Source organism: Cottoperca gobio, chromosome 21, assembly GCF_900634415.1.
Source record: "Cottoperca gobio chromosome 21, fCotGob3.1, whole genome shotgun sequence".
NCBI lineage: Eukaryota > Metazoa > Chordata > Actinopteri > Perciformes > Bovichtidae > Cottoperca > Cottoperca gobio.
The window spans coordinates 10,354,423-10,374,032 of record NC_041375.1 but is presented as its reverse complement, the minus strand read 5'-3'; the positions used below and the strand labels follow the sequence as shown (position 1 = coordinate 10,374,032).

Here is a 19,610-nt window from a genome sequence, read left to right as displayed (position 1 = left end):
GGATACTTTTTATATTTTAGTTGCATATCACAGAGAGGGACATAAATGAGGTTTTGAAGTGAAGACATTTCTTTGAAGACCTTTAACTGGCCACTGAGGAGTTCTGTTATTCTGCTGCTCGGGCTGTGTGGGGCTTATGGGGAGGCCGGATGTCTAAGTGAGATGGGTGAGATCAGGGGCAGCCAGTTTCAGATAAGAACTCAAAAAGATGCAGTTGAAGGATCAACTGAGCAGATCACAAAGAACACTGGCCCTGACATGAGGAGCACAGAGGCTGGATACAGAACAGCTGGAGCCAGCTGGACGAGCTGAACACTTAGCTAATCATCACTGAAATACACATCAAGCAGCTGCAGAGAGATTACTTTTCTCGTGGATCGTTAATAATGATGGTCTGGAGAAACTTGACTGAAGTTGTGAAGTGCACCATTGTACTCATTTTAAACTCTGGATTCATCCTTAATAACGTAATGTGATATGAATTGGGTTATAAGGTAAACTCTATGAAGAAACAATAGATTTCATTGGGTTGTAAAATGTGTGATAACAAACTGTTTAACGAGCCCATTTTGTTTTCAATCATCAAAGGAGGCTAGACCCGACTAAACAAGTGACCTGGAAAAACAGAATAAACTTAAATATCTTAAATTACACCTAACACCTTGACTATCAGTCTGCTAATAATGGTGTTCATCCAGAAAAGCATGAAGGTGCATGTCAGTCCCAGGATGTCGGAGAAAGTATTCACATCCTTTTACAACCACACCCAAAAAGACTTAATTAAAAGCATTATTATCCTGAATTTATAATGTTACTTAAGTCAAAAGAATATGGATGGGCAACATGTAATGAAAGTATCAAAAATAAAAGCAAAAACTAAAGATTTATATATTTTTTAAATTATTATTACTAATGCATTAATTAGTAACTAGCATACTACTGTTAGTTGGTCGCGTTGGAGTTTATTTGTAAAGTAATCCGAGATGTCAAATACATTTAGTGGAGTAAAAAGTTTCCCTCTTAACTGAAGTGGAGTGGAACTATTTTTCGGCATTAAATGTAAATCCTTAAAGTACAAATACCTAAAAATTGTAGGTGAATGCAGTTAAGTTACTGACAAATGTTATGGTTTGATATCTTTTATTGATTTGTTATAATTAAACATTAAAAACTGCAGACAAATAATAAAAAAAAACATTACCCTTTACAATTCAGTGAATATAACAGCATATATGAATAGAGGTCATCACCTGGTGTAAACAGACAGAGGCACTCTGGTTATGTTCCAGTTCACAGTTTCCTGCCTTCAGCGTTGTTGAATATCCATCCGCCTTGCGTAGCCTGAATGCATCCACACATTCTGGAACTAGACCCGCCTCCGATGCTAACGTCTGGCCGGGGAGGAGCCAGGTAGCAGCTACACTGACACGTAAGAATCCTGCGTAAAAATTTAAGGAAGAAGTTACATCTTTTCTTTAAGTTGAATGTCGATACTGCCGCTTAGAGTCAGGCTTGATGTATAGTTGACCCGTCCCGGACCAGAGGCCTGTTTGGACGCTTTTGAAGCGACGCGGTGCTGTCAGACAGAGGAGCCGACGCACAAGATGAGATTTTCAGCGTTTATTTCTGTCCTGCGGTCGGTCGGCCCGGTGGTAATCGGTATTTCTTTAGGATTCACGTTGAGTTTATTGAGTGTAAACTGGACGGAAGAAGCGTGTTACCGTGAAGGTAAGGAGGGTGAGGATGTGACTGTTGGTCAGGATGGACAGCTCAAAGGAGCCCGAAAGCCCAACTCCATTTCGACTATCAACGATGTGGAGTCCGAAGAGGATTTTGAACCGCGAATAGTCCCATATAAACAAGTCCAACAGGGTGCCCCCAAGAAAGTTTTCAGGTAAGCTATGTATGGCCGTTTACTTTAACTGGTGAACACAGTTTGTAACTAGGCTTACAATATATGGCTTATACTGGTTTTAAATACAGGCCACATCATTATAGACTACCGTTACAGGCCGTAGCTCATCCTCAGTAGTAGAGGACTGATAATCAATGTGTTCACTTATTGATAGATGTACAGGTGTCACTGGGTGTCATGTGAGCGTGATATTTTAAACCGACAACATGATGAATAAGACTAATAATACAAAACCAAATGGCAACCATAACTAAGTTTAATTCTGGAGGTTTTTTTCCCTCCCCCTGATGTCACTGGCCTTGATCCCAAATGGCACAAAAAGTCTGATAAAAAGTGGTCTACAGCCCAACTTCTCTGGTGATGTCTACCTGCTAACTTTCCCTGCCACAGAGCTAAGATTAGCTACGTGTTGTGCCATGTCTCCATGCTGAATGAGTTCCACTTACAGTTTCTTTGTAAACAGGCAGACATTTCCAAGATTTCCTAGCTAGAGACCTTGTTCCAATGTTAGCCCTCACACCCAAAGTGGTGGCATTGCGTTGCAATTCCGAGAAAGAGACTTTTCCCTGTGGAGAAGTTCTGCTGAGGTTAGATCTTAAAGCATTTCACCATCCAGGTTTATCCAGGTTTCACTGGCAACCAGTGCCTTGCTGTGGGGTTGTAATATAAAAGTTAGGGCTGCAACTAAAGGTTATTTTCATTATTGATTACAGATAGTTTTTTTAGATTAATTGATTAATTGTTTAGGTTATTGAATGTCAAAAGGTTGTGAAAAAAGCTCATCATAACTATGTAGAGCCCAAAGTGCTGTGTTCAAATGTTTTTGTTTTGTCCGACCAACCGTTCAAATCCCAAATATGTTTATTTTACTAATAAATATGTTAAAGAAAAGTAGTTCATCCTTAAATTAGAGATGCCTGAACATGCAAATGTTTGGCATTTTTGCTTGGAAGAATAGTTGCTGATTCATCTGCAAATCAATGAATCCACAAATTGTTGTAGCTCTATTAAGAGGCATAATAGAAGCCATTCACAGTATACTAAAGGCATAAGTTAGGTTGGTTGAAGTGATGAATCACAGTTCAAGTCCTTGCCTGTTGGCTTTTGCAACAGTAGAATAGTAGAAGAGCTTATGGTTTTTCTTGTTTATAGTGTAATAACTCCCAGAATGTCCATGACATTTGGTAGACAAACCCACAGATCCAAAATGGCTTTTTATAAACTACTGTTGTTGGTCAAAATAATGTCTTTTGGTGTGACAGTAAGTTGGAGATTTGGTCATTGTGGTGAAACTTTGTTGTCTTTTAATATATTTTGAAATAAATGTTTATTTAGCATTTATTCAGTGGCTTTTTGTTTTGTTTTTCAGAGCTAAATACATAAGCACAGAGTTGGGGATACGAGAGCGTCTGTTCGTCGGGGTCCTGACATCCAAAAACACCATTAACACTCTGGGCGTAGCTGTCAATCGCACCATCAGCCATCACCTGGACTCTGTGCTCTTCTTCACCGGCATGCGCAACCGCAAAGTCCCTCACGGCATGTTTGTTGTCTCTCATGGAGATGAGAGGCTGATATGGAACATGTTTCAGAACATCAAATACATCTTAGACCATTACATCAATGAATACGACTGGTTTTACTTTGTCCAAGATGACGCCTACACAGAAGCTGACAGGATCAGAGCCCTGGTGGATCACCTGAGTATGGATCGAGAGCTTTACATGGGCAAACCTGAGGAGTTCATAGGTGGAGAAATGGAAGGGAAGTACTGCTACGGAGGGTACGGGTACCTCTTGTCACGTACCTTGCTCCTCCGACTCCAGCCCTACCTGGAAAACTGCAGGAATGACATCCTGAGCGCGAGGCCTGACGAGTGGCTCGGAAGATGCATCATTGATTACACACACACAAACTGCGTCAGTGAATTTCAGGTAGGTTGAGTGCAATAATGCGGTATGTGATCACACAGTACTTATTCAACACCAGTCACCTCTGTTTTCAATTACACATTATTTTTTTAATCCATAAAACTTCTTTAACTCTGATATTTAAAGGAGATGAGGCAGTTCATAGTTAAAATGAATGATGAGCTACAAAGGGAACAAATGCTCAGGCTGTCATTCAGAACAGCAGTGAGACAGAAAAAGAAAACTGTCATGGCAGAAATCATGCTTTGCCTCAGGGACAGCACTTAAAACTGACAGACACCTATATAAAAGTGTAATTACCTTTGTAGCACAAAGGTGGTATTTATATTACAGAGTAGATTGCTAATAACCTTTAGCCTTTCTCCCCCCCCACCCCCCCCAAACACAGCTCAAGCAGCAACTTGGAATAGGTACACAGGCAAGCAGAGTCTGAGTTCACTCTTACTGAGGTTCAATGGTGTGAAAATCCTCTGTGGGTCAACACGCTCGGCTCCTGTAATGTCATTAGTATTTAAGGTCAAACAAGGTCCATGGAGCTCTGATCTGTCTCAGTGCCCTCTCAGGCGATCGCTTGTTGCATTCAGTTTGCATCATTTATGCTAAAGTTTGTGATCTTTGTCAACATATTCAAATATATTGTCAGAAGGTTATCAATGTAAATGTGTTCTTACTATTTATACAATATACATGTGGGCCAGTATCTTGTTGAGTTATTCCACTGTTTTCTTGCTTCCATTTCCTCCTCCTCGGCCATGACACAGTGCAGGATACCATCTTGTTACACAGTTGAGCGGGAGTTGCATGGCTAACTTAAGTGCCCTGAGCCAGAAGAGCTCCAGCAGAGCCCCCCTAAACGAGGGAGGGAAGCAGGGGAAAAGTTAAAAGGCCTGGTTGGGCGAAGAAAACAGCCTGAACACAGAGCCAGACATCAATTTTTCTGTTAAGAGACAACATTGATGACATTAGGCACAGATAATGCTTCACTAAGTGTACCACTACAGGCTGTTGGCAAACATTTGCAGCAGAGTGGCTTCACTGCTCAGTTAAGCAGCGTCTCTACTCTTTGTTCTTTTAATAGTTTGATCAGATTGGATTCACTTTTTTTAATCACTCAAGCTCCTTAGGTGAGGCGGGTTTCAGCTTAAGTGACTGTGTCTTTAAGTGGTCATTTGTGTTATTAGGTTTCAACCTTTTAAATTCTTAACTGTTGCTTTTTAACCTGATGCTGCAGTGACCATAACAAAGGGAGAAATTAATTGAGATAAAGCATCTCTTAATTAAACCCCATACTCTCAGAACAAATTAAATTCTTAAAATGCACTTAACTTTGATAGTGTTCAATTCTTACAAAATGAATCCCTGTCTTCCCTTCACTATGCAATTATGGTTGAAATCAGACTGTTTGCAGTGAAGATAAGCCAAAGATGCAGTCTAGATAATGTCTGTTTGAAGGGAAGCAGCACAGCATAACAACTATGCTTTGAAAACATTATGGATGTTTATGTCATTCCGGATTTAAGATGCCTCATGAAAAGACTCTTTTTCTTCGCAGGGGCTTCAGTACCACTATTATGAGTTGGGAAAAAACTCTGATCCGAGTAAAGAACAAAGTGAACAGTTCAAGAAAGCTCTGACCGTCCATCCAGTGTCTGACCCTGAACAGATGTACAGGCTGCACAGATACTTCACTGAGCTTGAACTCCAGAAGACTTACGATGAGATTGCTAAACTGCAGGTAAGCTGCTTTTCAAGTGCCACAAATCACCCATGGTTCAGTCAAAAATAAAAACCTGGCTTCTCTTTGCTTGCCTCTGGCGGGTCAGCTAGATCTGAACACTTCTTGTGTTTCCACAGGCAGAAATAAAGAACGTGAGTGTGGTTGCTTTCGAGGGCAACAGAAGCGCACAGTGGCCCGTGGGGATCAATCCACCTTTTGAACCAAAATCTCGGTTTGAAGTTCTGAAGTGGGAATACTTCACGGAGGAGGAGATTTATTCATGTATCGATGGCTCTCCAAAGTGTGAACTGCAAGGTATTGACCGCATGGATGTGGCCGATGTCATTGACATAGCCATGGTAGAGCTGAACAAGAAGTATAAGCCTGTCCTTCAACTGAAGAAGCAGCAGCTGATTAACGGGTACAGACGCTTCGACCCCGTCAGGGGCATGGAGTACACCTTGGACCTTCAGCTGGAGGTGGTGAACCAGAAAGGTCACAGCCGTTCCATCACTAAGCGAGTTCATCTGGTGCGACCTTTGAGTCGGACTGAAATCATCCCGATGCCTTATGTCACTGAAGCTACAAGGATTCACATCATCATACCTCTTACTCTGCAGGACCGGAGCTTTGTTGACCATTTCCTACAAGTCTTTGCCTCAAATGCTTTTGAGACCAGTGAAAATGCCATCCTCACATTCTTGTTTATTTATGACCCAGTGGAGGCACAGCAAGTCAACCAGAATGATATATTTGCCAGCGTGAAGACTCAGATAAACACTTATGAACGTAAATACCCTACAATAAAAATCCCATGGATAAGTGTTAAAACAGAAACACCATCCCAGATCAAATTCATGGACATCATCTCGAAGAAGCACCCAGTTGACTCGCTGTTCTTCCTGGCTAACGTCAACACACATGTCAATTCAGAATTTCTGAACCGCTGCCGCATGAATTCCATAAACAACTGGCAGGTGTTCTTCCCCCTCCATTTCCAGGACTTCAATCCTGACATAGCTTATCACAACCAGCCGCGTCCGGCCACAGTCGATCTGATCAAGGATGCAGGCCATTTTGACCGCAGGTCATTTGAAGAAGCGTGTTTTTACAACTCGGACTACATGGCGACACGCACGCGAATGGTGGCAGACGTCCAAGAGAATGAGGAGATTTTAGATACCCTGGACATCTTCGACATGTTCTTAAAGTATTCAGGCCTGCACGTATTCAGGGCAGTAGAGCCAGCGTTGCACCAGCAGTACAGCTACCAAGCCTGCAACCCACGTCTCAGTGAAGACATCTATCATAGATGTGTTCAGAGCAACTTGGAAGGTCTCGGTTCTTGTTCCCAGCTCGCCATGCTCCTGTTTGAGCAAGAACAAGGAAACAGCACTTGAAACCAGCAGTGAACTTCTGCTCATGTACTGTATGTCTTTAAATGGATGTTAAAGGCTGTGTGTTTGTTGTAATGGCCTCTTGATGCGAGGCAGAACTTGGGACAAGGATCGAGGATTATTTTCTTGTTGGAGGTTTTAGCTAGTTTGGAAAATGAATGCAGTACATTCCCTAATGAAACCTTTCCTTTTTAATGTTTACATTACTTGTCCATACAGGTGAGTTGCCAGAACCAAATGTTGTTGCTACATGGACGATTCTGAAAGCTGTGTTTAACAATTGTTCACCACTAGGTGGCAAAACTCACCACAGGAGCACCTTGACGTGGTGCTGGCTCATCCAGTTGTTATGTTTAAGACCCAGTGGACACAAGGCCGCATAGGTGACCCCTTGGAGTCACCTTTCTCTTCATGTGTCCAGTGTAATTCCAATATTCAGTGGGATCCAAATTACTAGCTGCAACGCTTTCACATTTCTAGAATGCCATTTGATTTAAAGGCACAATGAGTAAGATTTTGTTTCTTGTCGAAAAACATAGCGAGCAGAGACCAGATCGTAAGCACAGATCCAAGAGGAAGCCACACAAATGGTGTACACAGCGCTGAAAAAAATGACAATACAGCGAGTACAAAGTGGACAGAGCTCCTTCCCAAACAAGAGCGACTCTGGGGTTGGCTTTCAACTGCTGGCGAGCACCAGTAACCCTCGTTGAGCCGGGGAAGAGGGGCCGACTTTAAATGTTGTGTTTACAAACCCTGCTCATTGTGCCTTTTAATGTTAATATCAAAGATATTGTGAAATGGACCTTTAGTGTATAGCTCTAATGGATATACATTAGTATATCGCACCACAGATTGTGTGCCCCTTCACATTGAAACATTGAGCTTTTGATATATACTGTTTTACAAAAGCGCATCTTTCTTTACGTGCCTTGACACTGACTGTTTCATTATGCTGAAATGATCTTTGCTACACAGTTTTGCAGTTCAACTTCCAACACGAATCATAACTCTGAATGGGTGGGATATATTATCTTTCACTGTGGATAAAGTCTGTTCCATAGCTGGCAGAATTAAATAGCTAGTCGGCGAACCTTACGTTTTTTAAAGGTGACTTGAATCCACAGGTTGTATACGTGCCTCAAAGCAGGGAAGGAGTCGGTAGAAAGTATTTTCCGTTAGTCTTCAGAGGTCATAGATGAAGACTAGTGTATTCCAGTAGGCCAGCAGTGTGTATTTGAGTTAAAGTTTTCTCCATGAACCCTTTTGATGTTGCAAGAACATTTTCATTCAGGAGGCAAAGGAGAATCATGAATAATGGGGGGGAAATAAATCACCTTGGTAAATGTCTGAAGTGATTGCCCAGGTGAGTCCTCATTGAAGTGGTACTTTAAAACAGGATTTAATTAGTTTAGAAATGATTATTAAATGAACAATGTATGGAACCTTTTTTCCACATCAAGAATAGCAGACTATTTTTTATACTCTTAAAGAATATGTTTAAATGTTCCAATGTATTTTTTCTAAATTATTGAATGATGTCATTGTCCTGCATTTCCTGAGCTCAGTTTTAGAAATGGTTCTAGAAAAGGCCTTTTCTCCATTATTGAGTGGTGGTTGTGGAGGTAGCGGTACTGGACACCAGAAAGTTATTAGTATAGTATAATGTGCAATATTAGAGATTACACAACTGGCTAGATGTCCGATGGACTTTTCATTTCAAAGACATCTGCTGCGAGTACAGCTGTGTGTTTATCACATGACTGTTCATAGCTTTACATAAAGTAACGTGTGCTTTCTTTTCAATGTAAGTAAATACACTGTAATTTCTTTTGACAAGACCTTTAATGTATTTTGCTGACACTAGACACTTTTCATCATCACATTTGCTTTGAAATGCATACAATTAAGGCAAGTCCTTTTTTATTTAACTTTAATTGGATTCAAAGTATTTGTTGGAAACACTACATCCACAGTGGTGATCCTCAACAGTGTTTGCTGTATTTTCTGCCATGTAAACAAAGACCATAGAGGTCATTTTATAACGCATCTCTTTCTTGACGAGAGCAGAAGAGTACGACACTAACAATGTGCGGAAATGGAAACCGAATCTTCCAAAAAACCACTGTGAAAGATGGAGGGCTTAGATTACAATATGAAGTTATTGTGGTGATCTGCGTCGTCTCTGCCTTCTGTAGACGTGAGAAGCTTAAAATTAAGCGAGCGTGGCAGATTAATCACCCTGTGCTGTTAACACCACCACCATCGCTGAGCGAAGTCTCTGAGTATTTTGTCCGTAACTTATTTATCAGTCTCTATGAATTATGCAGATTCTGAATACTTCCGCACTAACAGAGGCTTCCACGGCATTCTCTGTACATGTATAAATATTTTATAGATTCTATTTTTAAGTCTTTAGTAGCTTCATGTACACAGCAAATGATACTTTTATTATTTTTTGTGACAACATTAAACATCCTGTATCTTCCTTTTGTATTTTGTGCTTTGAAAATCATGTAATTTGACCGTAAAGACAATTTAAAATGTGTGTATTTCACTCTCACTTTCAATCAATTCATTTCAAAGAGCAGGCAAATACATAGGCTCATTTCTTTTTCATTGATGTTTGGACCTATCGGTTTACATAATTTTATGCATATGGGTACTAGTATAACCAAAGCGATACGTTTTAATTAATGCTCATCACATTTAATTGTGTGCTTTAATTCCCCAATGAACTGTGAATTATTGTAATTTTTAAATAAAGAGTATTTGAATAAAAACACTTCCTCTTCATTTTTTTTGTTTAAGATAAGAAAATGGATTTTTTTGTATTGCCGCTACAGAATCCAGTTTGTCCTTTAGGTGTCAGCAGAAGAGCGTGTTTACTGTCTGCAGCACAGGTCCTACACCAGGACTGGCTGCCCGCTGCTGATCAGCTTTACTGAACAACATTTGCAAATGATATTTCTACTACACACGGGTAAGGTTATCTCATCCATGTTCCCAGCGTGTGCTCAGTAGGACTGCAGTTAACATTCCCTCCCATGTGAGAGGTATTCCTGATGTCTGGGCCTGGTAAAAACGGAAAACGTTGCAACCTTAATTACAGCTTTAGTTATTTCAAGGGTCCATGTGCACTACCCTGAGGCATGCTGTAAAACCACATAACTACAGAGCAGCTGGGAGTTAATTGTAAGTCATTATTTTGTACTTCGTTTTACGTTCAATCCCAGTACTTTCTCCTCCCACACAGGGGCACAGTGGTTTCATGTCCCCAAAAACTGGTGCTAGAAGTTTTCAGTTTTCACGGCAATTCTGGTTCACCTGGAGGGAAGCAGAATCACACAAACTGACTAGATAATGACACTTTTTCAAAGGCCATCTGAGTTGTCCCATATTGTCTCCCCAAAACCTACCTTTGCGATGCCGTTAGTCTTTTTTTTCTTCTTTTTTTTACCTTGTACGTCATTTTTATAGCAATGCCTTATAGTCAGTGGTTGAAAGGCTTCAATGTGTGGCAAAATAAAAAAATATTGTTGAGAAGAACAAAATGGACAACATGCAGTTACAAAGTGAATGGGCTCTGGATTTAGGAGGCACTGGTTTTACCAATCTAAACTTTAATAGTTATTGTATTTACCATATTTAACATTTATAAAATGTGTTCTAACAGAGAAAATAATCACAAGATCACACATCTGTACAAAATGTCAGCGTTCCGAGTTGCTGCAGTGACGGTCCATTTCCTTGACTGTCAGATGAGGGATGGAATTCCTACTTAGGAATTCCTGACAGCTGCGTGTGTCACCCTGCACTCATATTTTTTCTCTCTTCTCAGATGACTTCTCAGACCTCAAAAATAAGCAGCTGTAAAAGAAGGACATAACAGCAGATCTTCAGAAGTTAACATCGGTGGCTGCTCGGATTAAGTTGATTTCTACGGGTAATGTAATAAGCACATGTGACTGAATGTCATGGAGCTATAAAAAGGTATGCCCTAAGAGCTGTGCAAGAAGCGAGCTCAGAGTAGAGGCTTGAGGAATCCCAGGAATGCGAGCTACATGTTATCAAGCAGGGTAGCTGTCCCATCTGCTACAGTACAGACCTGCCGCCCACCGCTCAGTCCCGTGGCACCTCGCACAAACTGTTGTAAAATCAACTCTTTCTGATCCACTTTTCGGTGTTTTAATGCTTTTGTATACAGAATGAATCAGGTTGTGTTTTACATCTGCATCTGTACATCTCAGCATCTGGAGGATAGACAAGCTTTCTACTTCGACTCCAGGCTCGACCATTCAAACACAACTCTACAGTGATAATGCGGCCCAGTATTCCTCTCAGCACACTGGCCCCTGTGTGACTCGTCTGAGGATAGCTACAATTATTGATGACAGAGGAGAAGATTGTTATGCATAGACTGTACAGGATGCCATCAGAGACTGTGATTGGGAACCTTTTGAAAATGTCAAAGTGACACATGATTATGAATATTAAACAGCCATGTATAACCCATGATTACTTGACAGGAGGATGGGATTTGACAGATGGAGGACTGTGGAATCTCATTGTGAGCTAAAGTGATGAATAGCAATATTGCGGCAACAGAATGCAGCGATAGAATTAACAGAAAAATGATGTCGTTATTTGTTAACATGATGTCCTGTGATGTTAAGTATATCATACATTGCCCAGACAAATGTTATGAATTACTAATTATTATTATGAGTGGAGTCAAAGGCCTGTCAGAAGTTACGGGGCTTTAAGCAGGCTTGACTTTGTGCAGTTTAGGGCTATACTCTCAGTCAAATTAAGTCCAACAACATTTGTTCACAATAAGCAACAAAACAGAATGTGATGTCAGTTTTTGAAGCCCAAACTGCTGCATGATAGCAAATAAGTTGCTCGCCCGCTATGGGGGAAACGTGATCAACATCTCCACCAAGACACACACTTGTGATTTAGGACATGTGGTCCTGTGTTACACTGAATGTGAATTGTAAATTGTACAAATGGATATTTTGTGGGTGAGAGGTAATTAAAAATAGACCACATCCCTGGCATTGCATCATCCTGAAAGCGAATATGAAGCTAAACAAATAGAGCAAAAGATAACGCTAGTGTGCCGTTACTGTCAGTTACATGAGATTGAAGCCCAGTGATGAAGGCAAAGGGGTTAGAAGAGAGGAAATTATATGATGAGGCCCAGTTAACTCTTTCTACTAATACAAAGCACATTGTCAAATCATGACAAATGTTCTAGTGTCAGAAATCTATAACTAGCCCCTTGTTATTTAAATCATCCGTTTTCCACTGCAGGAACTTAACTGAACGTGTAACGTGTAGCCATCGTCAAGGGTTCTACTTTTGTTTCGACAACTCGCTTCGTAAATTAGTTCCTGGAGCCGGGGGCGTGTCTCAAAGGGTTCCCCTGACATATGATTGGCCCCCATAATGCCATTGGACTACAGTACCAGGGGCAACATCAGGTCTTGTGAGCGGCCACTTTTCATGTAATACCACATAAAAGGAATACTAAAAATCTTGCCCAATTTCTTCTAAGTCAATTTTCAACGCGGTATTTATTTCCGATAGAATGTTCTGATTCCCCATGGACTCCCCCTGACTAGCTGTCGGCCCCCCTGTGCCACCTCTTGGAACCGGCCCTTCCGCGAGCAGGATGGGATACAAAATGCAAATTCCAGGTACTTTCTGGATTTACCGAGAATGCCGTTAATGGTGATCGAACAAGCAGATGTGTCGTCGTGTCGCAACAAAAGTGTCTACAACAAACATAACAGCAACTGCCATTTTACTACTGCTTGTATATTGAGGAGGACAATCAATATTTAAATAAAAAAAACACTGTAAAAACGTTTTTGTTATGCAAACAAAGACGTTTCGTGAAGGAACCATTAAAAACAAGAAGATTTCTCTGCATCTGGTGACGACACACAACCAAACAATGCAGGGGATAATGTAGAAGGATCAAACTGCTGAAAAACAAAGTGGTTCTAAGTGCTGGACCCCTTTTTGACTTGAGCAATAAGAAAATCAATATCTGCATCATTTCTTCCATTGTTGTCTGTTCCACTTATATGGCATAGTGTAGTTAGTACAGCTGTTGCCTTTTTAACATTATAAAACGTGTATATTTGTAAAGATTAATGCAAGGAAGAACCAAAGCCTCATAAATCCCCTAAAGATCAGATTATAGGAAGCCAGAGGTTACCAGTTGTTTAGTTCCTGCAGTGCGGAAGGCTGACCTTCCATGACAAACATGATTAAGGATGAATTAATGTAAGAGTTTTATGTTTCATTACCACTCAGCTAACTTGTGCTCTTTTGTGTCTTTGTCCCGCCCATTGAGGATTGAGTTACTCCGTAAGAATATTTCAGCCTCCAGGGCAATTTTTTAATTAAACTGAGCTGTCCTTACTCTACATATATTAGCTAAAAACTGCAATAAAACTCCATGCTTGCTAACTATTCCGATTTTTTCAAACTCCCTTTTCACATGGATCAGATCAGCCTAATGTGCTCAGTCAAGTGTGCAAAACGTTAAAGTGCACGTGCACATGCGCACACGCACACACACACACACACACACACACACACACACACACACACACACACACACACACACACACACACACACACACAGATGTAACACTGTAAATAGCTGCTACACTTTCACAGTGGTACTGGCTCACAAGCTGACTGAGATGACTCGGCAAAAAATAAAATTCTGTTTCTTATTGCTTATGTCAGCTTAAAGTTATGATGCTTACCAAAGTGGAGAGTGGATGTTGGGCATTTGATTTGATTAAGAAGAAGAACTTATGTACAACTATGTCATAACTAATACACATCAGCCAAACCTCATCCGAAATTTGAGTGTCGTCTTGGAAAAAGCACATATTAAAAATAAAAATAAACCATGGAGATAATAGTCACGATACAGTTCATTTTTGTTACCTGGACAAATGTGTTGACGCAGTCGGACATATCTGCAGATTGTAAGTGTAGTAAATGCTACAATCGTGACCGTTATTGTCATACAAAAGTATTTTCTAAAATGTATAAATAACTCAAATTCATATTACATAAGTTATATATTAACTGTATATAAACAACAACCATTGAAACAGAACTTTATAACTTTCTCATTTTAAAGTTGGACTTTATGTACAGGTACAATGCTACTCTCTAACACCTTCACCACAAACCAGACAGAGTGTATCATGTGGAAAGATGCTGCTAGATCTTCTAAGCATACAGTTCAGCCTAAATAGTTCCCCTCGTCTTTTGGATGGATGTAACATGAGTAAGATTTGTTTACTGTAAGTATTCTCATTTTGTATACAATAAAGAACATATACAGTAGATAATAGTATCTCTTTAAATAATTACATAATTTAGAATGTGTAACATCTTGATATGGTACAGAGTGTTTGTCATGAAGGAATAGTTGGAGGAGGGATATAGACAAAGCTAAATCAGAGATGCTAGCTGGATAAATAAATCATTGGAGTATAAACTGGATCAAGGTGACATGCAGTCCTCCTCTTGTTCCCTTGTAGTGAGTATGTACCAAAAACTGCTCCTGAAAACGCAAAGACTTCTTACGTGAAGCTGGACAATGATGAGAGGAGTCCCATCCAGAGAGAAAAACAAAAAGCAGTGTCCAATTTGTGCCTACATACTGTGCGTACAAGTGCTTCGTTAGCAGCACAAGTTTGGTGTTCGACTTTGGCTGTAGCTTTTCACTGGTGACAGCAAAGGACCGAGGGAAATGCCAAGGTCTGTTATTGATCTGAACACAGACGGCTTTTATCTTTTGGTGTCACCAGGACTGGGTACGATGGTTGGCTCTAGCAAGCGAAGTCCTCAAACACACCGTGGTGCCCGGCATGATGGTGGTGAGGGTGTGGATGGTGGTGGTTGGGTAGGATCGTGTTGGCGTACGCCCCCTCTGGGTGACTCCGGGTCATGTCGTTGGGCTCCTGCCGAAGGCACAGCAAACAAGTCAGCTTCACGATCAAGTGTTACGTCATATGTGACAATACGTAGATGAGAACAGTGAAATGACATTGATGCAGAATAATCTCTTCACAAGGTCATTCAAAACCCTGACACCACTGAAATACCTTGATCATGCTGTAAATATCATATTTACATTGTAGTTTCAAGTAAAAGTTAAACATTTTGGGATCAATGTCATGTCTGTGTGCTAAGCAGCTGGAGTTAAGAAGCAGTAAGTCTAACTCTGACTGGAATCAGGGGGAAAGCTAGCCTGCCTCTGTTAAAATAAATAATTAAAATAAATGCCTACATCTAAAGATCTTTCATTTTTTAAAGAGAATTTTCTGGGCATTTTTGCCTTTAATGACAGTATAGCTTAAGATCATGTAAGGGGAAGAGAGAAGGGAAAACATGCAGCGTGATGTCCAGATATGGTTGCTGAGTACAGTTTGGTATTACTGCACCTGGCATTTAAAGTTACAGTTACATGCAACTTTCCCTTAAACCACAAATTGTTTTATTAATATTTCTGTTAAAGTATAGATTGAAGAAAATGAGATACAAAGTGTTTTTAGAGACCTTTACACTGGTTAGCTGTAGCTAGCGGTTTACCCCTGCTTCTTTATGCTAAGCTACGCTAAGCCCATTTGATCTGAAATGATCTTCTCATATAACTCTTGAAGAAAGTGTATTTCCCAAAATGTTGACGTATTCCTTTTAAATTTCATTATTTAATATAAAAAGATTTATGAAAAATATCCCAGTTTAGTAATACTGTATCCCGTGTGTCCAAATGCAACACAAATGTTGTAATTTTCTCAGCTGTAAATTATTGATAATTCAGAAAGATGGTCAAACTAAACTCAGTGATCCTGTCCTCATGTGTAAGATGGTGTGTGCAACGCTTACACTCAGCCACAGATGCATCTTTGGCCACGGTATCCAAGAGAAAGATAGCTAGCGAGGTAAATAGTAGCTGTCAATTACTTTTACATTCGCTGCATGTGTTTTAAGTTAATAGAGCTGAATTGGATTCTCCTAAAAAAATACAGTGCTTTTCTCCCCATATCCTAAAACTAATTTGATGTCTATATCTCCACTGGAAAGTAAATTGTGACACACCAGCCAAACCTAATCAAAGCTGCAAATATTGAACGGTAAGAGAATAAATGGTATTTTCAGTTTCGCTGGCTGACTTGTTTAAAAGTGAAAACCCTGTTATAGTTTCAGTTTGTTGTGTGGAATTGAGACACAGTTATGGTTGAGATAATAAGTGTATTGTTCAGATAACAAATCCAAGCTCCAGGGAAGGACATGCTTTGTACATGTACCGTGGTTAAGACTAATTAAGAACAATATATTCTTCATTATTTTAGAAGTGACAAAATATTAATTTGCTTCAACCTAAATTATTCCCTTGTAGTTTCCTAATGCAGTTACAGTGCTGCAGGGAAAGTGGTACACAGCAGCTATTTGTTACCGTAGAGTCTGTGCTGTACCTTTGCTTTTATTTCCTCTAGACCCACAGTTGCAACAGTGCTGGGCTGCTGCTTGTTCTTCTTCTCCTCTTTCTGCGGCCTCAGCAGACGTTGTAGCCGTTGCTTCATCATCTGGTTTCACCAAAAGCGCAGCAGCAGGGAGGGTGAAAGAGCAGAGATGAGCGAGGAAGACAAGAGACGCAGCAGCGTGAAGAGTTCATTACTGCGATGTCTGCATTACAGTTCCTTCCTCTGATTCTGCTTTATTCATACATGTTTGGCAGTCAGCAGGTAGCTGGCTAGAAAGCTTAAAGCGGAGACAGCTGAGACAGGAGTTCATTTTATGATCAGCGTTAGTTGCACAGACCTGAGCGGATATTAGTTTCTCCAGCCTGGAAATCAAATAAAACTCATCACATGCATAAGTGATATCATTTACACTGCCAGTCCTTAGATGTTCTAAAGATTATGTCTGGGAAGAACAGGAATATGTACTAACACACACACAACAATACAAATGTTTCAATATTGAAGAAAATTTAAATAAACATGTTGTGTTTTCTAAAATAGTTACAATTGTCGGTTGCAACACATCTCTTGCTGAGGACAATGGCCGTTAATTGTTGCTTATTACATCACATTAGCTCTGGGTTTGCACAGGTACTTTACCTCATAGATATAATCCAGTATTTCAAGGATTGACAGGATGCTGGCGCCAATGAATAAGCCCATCTGTCCACCAATGTCCCCTGAAAACAAGGTGCACTTAAGAAGAAGCACAGTAGACGTAATGCCAAAGCAGTTCCTGTTTGCTGCTAATGGTAATGTAGAGTAAGTGCAGCTACCATAAAAACACATTTCACTCAGCATCTACAAGTCTATTTAAATATTCAGAAAAGTGACAGAAATCTTACCCAATAAACCTGCAACATCGTAGGCTTTCTTTTGTTCAATTGTTTCATAGTTCAGAGCTTCAAAGAAGATATCTAAGACCAAGAAGTTGTCTCTGGGAAAACAAGAGTTGGTGTGAATATCAAACACAAAGATACTTGCACTGTTTTTATAATTCACTACAAATCTAACATCATTTGAAAAAATAGCAATCCGAGTCATCTTTATGCTCACTGTAAATTGTTATGATGGGATAGTCAGGCCTACAGCGCTTTACACAGTTCCAACCAGTGATTGTGAGATAATGAGGTGTTTCAGGGTTTAACTGAGATGAGCAGAACGAGCACAGACAGCATGCTCAGTCACCGCCACGTCTCTGATCTCTCTGGATTTAGAAAGTCTGGTGATATTAAGTGTTGTGAGCTCTTTGGTTTAGGCATGTTTACTTTCTGCTACATCCCTGCCTATTAGGCACTGAGCGGAATTACAATATAAGCACTTTGTAAATGCATTAGGTTCAGTATTATCTGAATATTAGTAAATGTTCCATAAAACATGATTAAAAGTTATAGCCCTGTCATTTTTGACAAATTAATCTTAACACAATGTCCACTTGGTCTTATTTTGGAGCTGTTAGGCACATCTCACTGGTATTAATAACTACAGCAACAATCTGTTGCAAACCAGACTCTATATTTTCAAAATAAATTAGGAATTTCTAAGCACAGTTTTAAACATTTCTGGGAAAAGTTTGCAAAATTAGAGAGGTTTGAATTTCAGATTGACTATTGTCTAGTGTGTTTTTTATGTGTAGTGCTAAATATGCTAAAGTAATCATTAAAATGTTTTTGGAAAAAACGTATAAATCAACAGTTTGTTGATTTTGAAAACATTAAGAATGGTAGAACTTAATAAAAGGGAATCTGTGGGGCACCTGTGTCCTACACTAAAGCTGATCTATTTTGTAATGAACAAATCTTCATATTTCTAATGTGCGTACTTGCCCAACCTGTGCAAGTTGGGCAAGTACCAAAAGTGCAGTTATCATTGAGGAATAAAGATAACATAAAGATGTTAAGATTAAGCTTTATGATTATTTTGTAAAACTAATATTTGAAATGTCATGCGCAGTGTTATGAAATGTTGCTATTCTCTGAGCTTTAGTGGTGTTTTGTTCCTGAGGGTGGCACTAAAGGAAAGGCCATGGGGTCTTCAAAGTCAGACAGGTTTATCCCAAAACTTTCTACCAATCTGCCGACAGTATTAGCTCCACACGAGATATCTTGTTTGCATAGACCAGCGGTCCCCAGCGGGGGGGCATAACAAATCACACAATTTAATCATTACATATATAATTTTAAAGTAATTATTCCATTTTATATTGTGCACTTTATTTATAGTATTATCACAATTTAATTTATATAATATGATACATAAATCTTTTTACAATGAATATTACCAACACAAAAAATAAAGGTTTATTCTTTCTGTGCTGCCCGGTACCAAATGATGCACGGCCCGGTACTGGACCCCCTGGCATAGACAGCATTTTGGTGGTACTACAGAAGTGTCCACAATTGAAGACCTTTATCCTCTAAGGATCATTAACACGTATTTAATTACACAACAAACTGCAGTATAAATTTTACCCCAAAGGTTGTGCTGGAGGAAACACAAATGCACTGTAATCTGAAAAATATGTTTGTCATTAAGTGTTTATTAAAGGGAAATTTTGGCTTTTGGCATTAACATGTCATGGCTATCTGACAACCGACAGACCGACAGACCAGGCTGAACACTAGGAACAACATCTTATTGTTTAATACAGTAAACTAAATATATTCCATGAAGATCAGACAAAATATAAATTGATGCTTGTAGGAAAATGTAATTGATTTTTGGTCAAATTTATGGTTGTGTGTTTGTTATCACACACTGGAGGTCATAGTTTATGGCCCTTTTTATTGAGCACCACTTCACTGCCCATATGTGAGTTTAGTCTCGTTGAATGTACCCGTCGTACCTGATGTAGTCCTCTGACTTGTCGTATTTCCTGGAGAGATAGCGAGCAGAGCCCTTGCTGGGGATTTTGACCATGGAGAGCTCTTTACCGTAGCGTGTGAGATTACAAGGCGTCTCGCATGGACAGGTATCCCCACTGTTCTTCTGTAGCTGTGCTGCAACACAATGGAAACAGTTTAGCAGCTATATACTGGATCAGTCTCAGAGATGATTTGTTGGCACTCTACCAGAGGA

At 39.9% G+C, this 19,610-nt stretch overlaps 2 protein-coding genes across 2 annotated transcripts in view; one reads left to right on the top strand and one right to left on the bottom strand.

Moving 5' to 3' along the window:
- Window positions 1-1,390: 1,390 nt before the first annotated feature.
- On the top strand, window positions 1,391-9,737 carry chpfa (chondroitin polymerizing factor a). The gene is made up of 4 exons (XM_029459373.1): window positions 1,391-1,894; window positions 3,285-3,849; window positions 5,399-5,581; window positions 5,701-9,737. Exons 1-4 carry the CDS (start codon window positions 1,605-1,607, stop codon window positions 6,961-6,963), a joined length of 2,301 nt encoding a protein of 766 aa, XP_029315233.1. The 5' UTR covers window positions 1,391-1,604; the 3' UTR covers window positions 6,964-9,737.
- Window positions 9,738-10,551: 814 nt separating this feature from the next.
- Window positions 10,552-19,610, bottom strand: part of asic4a (acid-sensing (proton-gated) ion channel family member 4a) — a 75,666-nt gene continuing 66,607 nt past the window's right edge. Inside the window, 5 exon segments of the mRNA XM_029458610.1 lie at window positions 10,552-14,966; window positions 16,485-16,595; window positions 17,133-17,212; window positions 17,378-17,469; window positions 19,378-19,531. Coding sequence (XP_029314470.1) covers window positions 14,835-14,966; window positions 16,485-16,595; window positions 17,133-17,212; window positions 17,378-17,469; window positions 19,378-19,531 — 569 coding nt within the window. The 3' untranslated portion in view covers window positions 10,552-14,834.

What these genes read in the sequence shown, in the direction of transcription:
- chpfa (XM_029459373.1), top strand. Translation starts at nt 1,605, where the DNA reads ATGAGATTTTCAGCGTTTATTTCTGTCCTGCGGTCGGTCGGCCCGGTG. An exon ending in GCCCCCAAGAAAGTTTTCAG is followed by an intron (nt 1,895 to 3,284) that starts GTAAGCTATGTA and finishes TTTGTTTTTCAG; the next exon opens with AGCTAAATACATAAGCACAG. An exon ending in ACTGCGTCAGTGAATTTCAG is followed by an intron (nt 3,850 to 5,398) that starts GTAGGTTGAGTG and finishes TTTTCTTCGCAG; the next exon opens with GGGCTTCAGTACCACTATTA.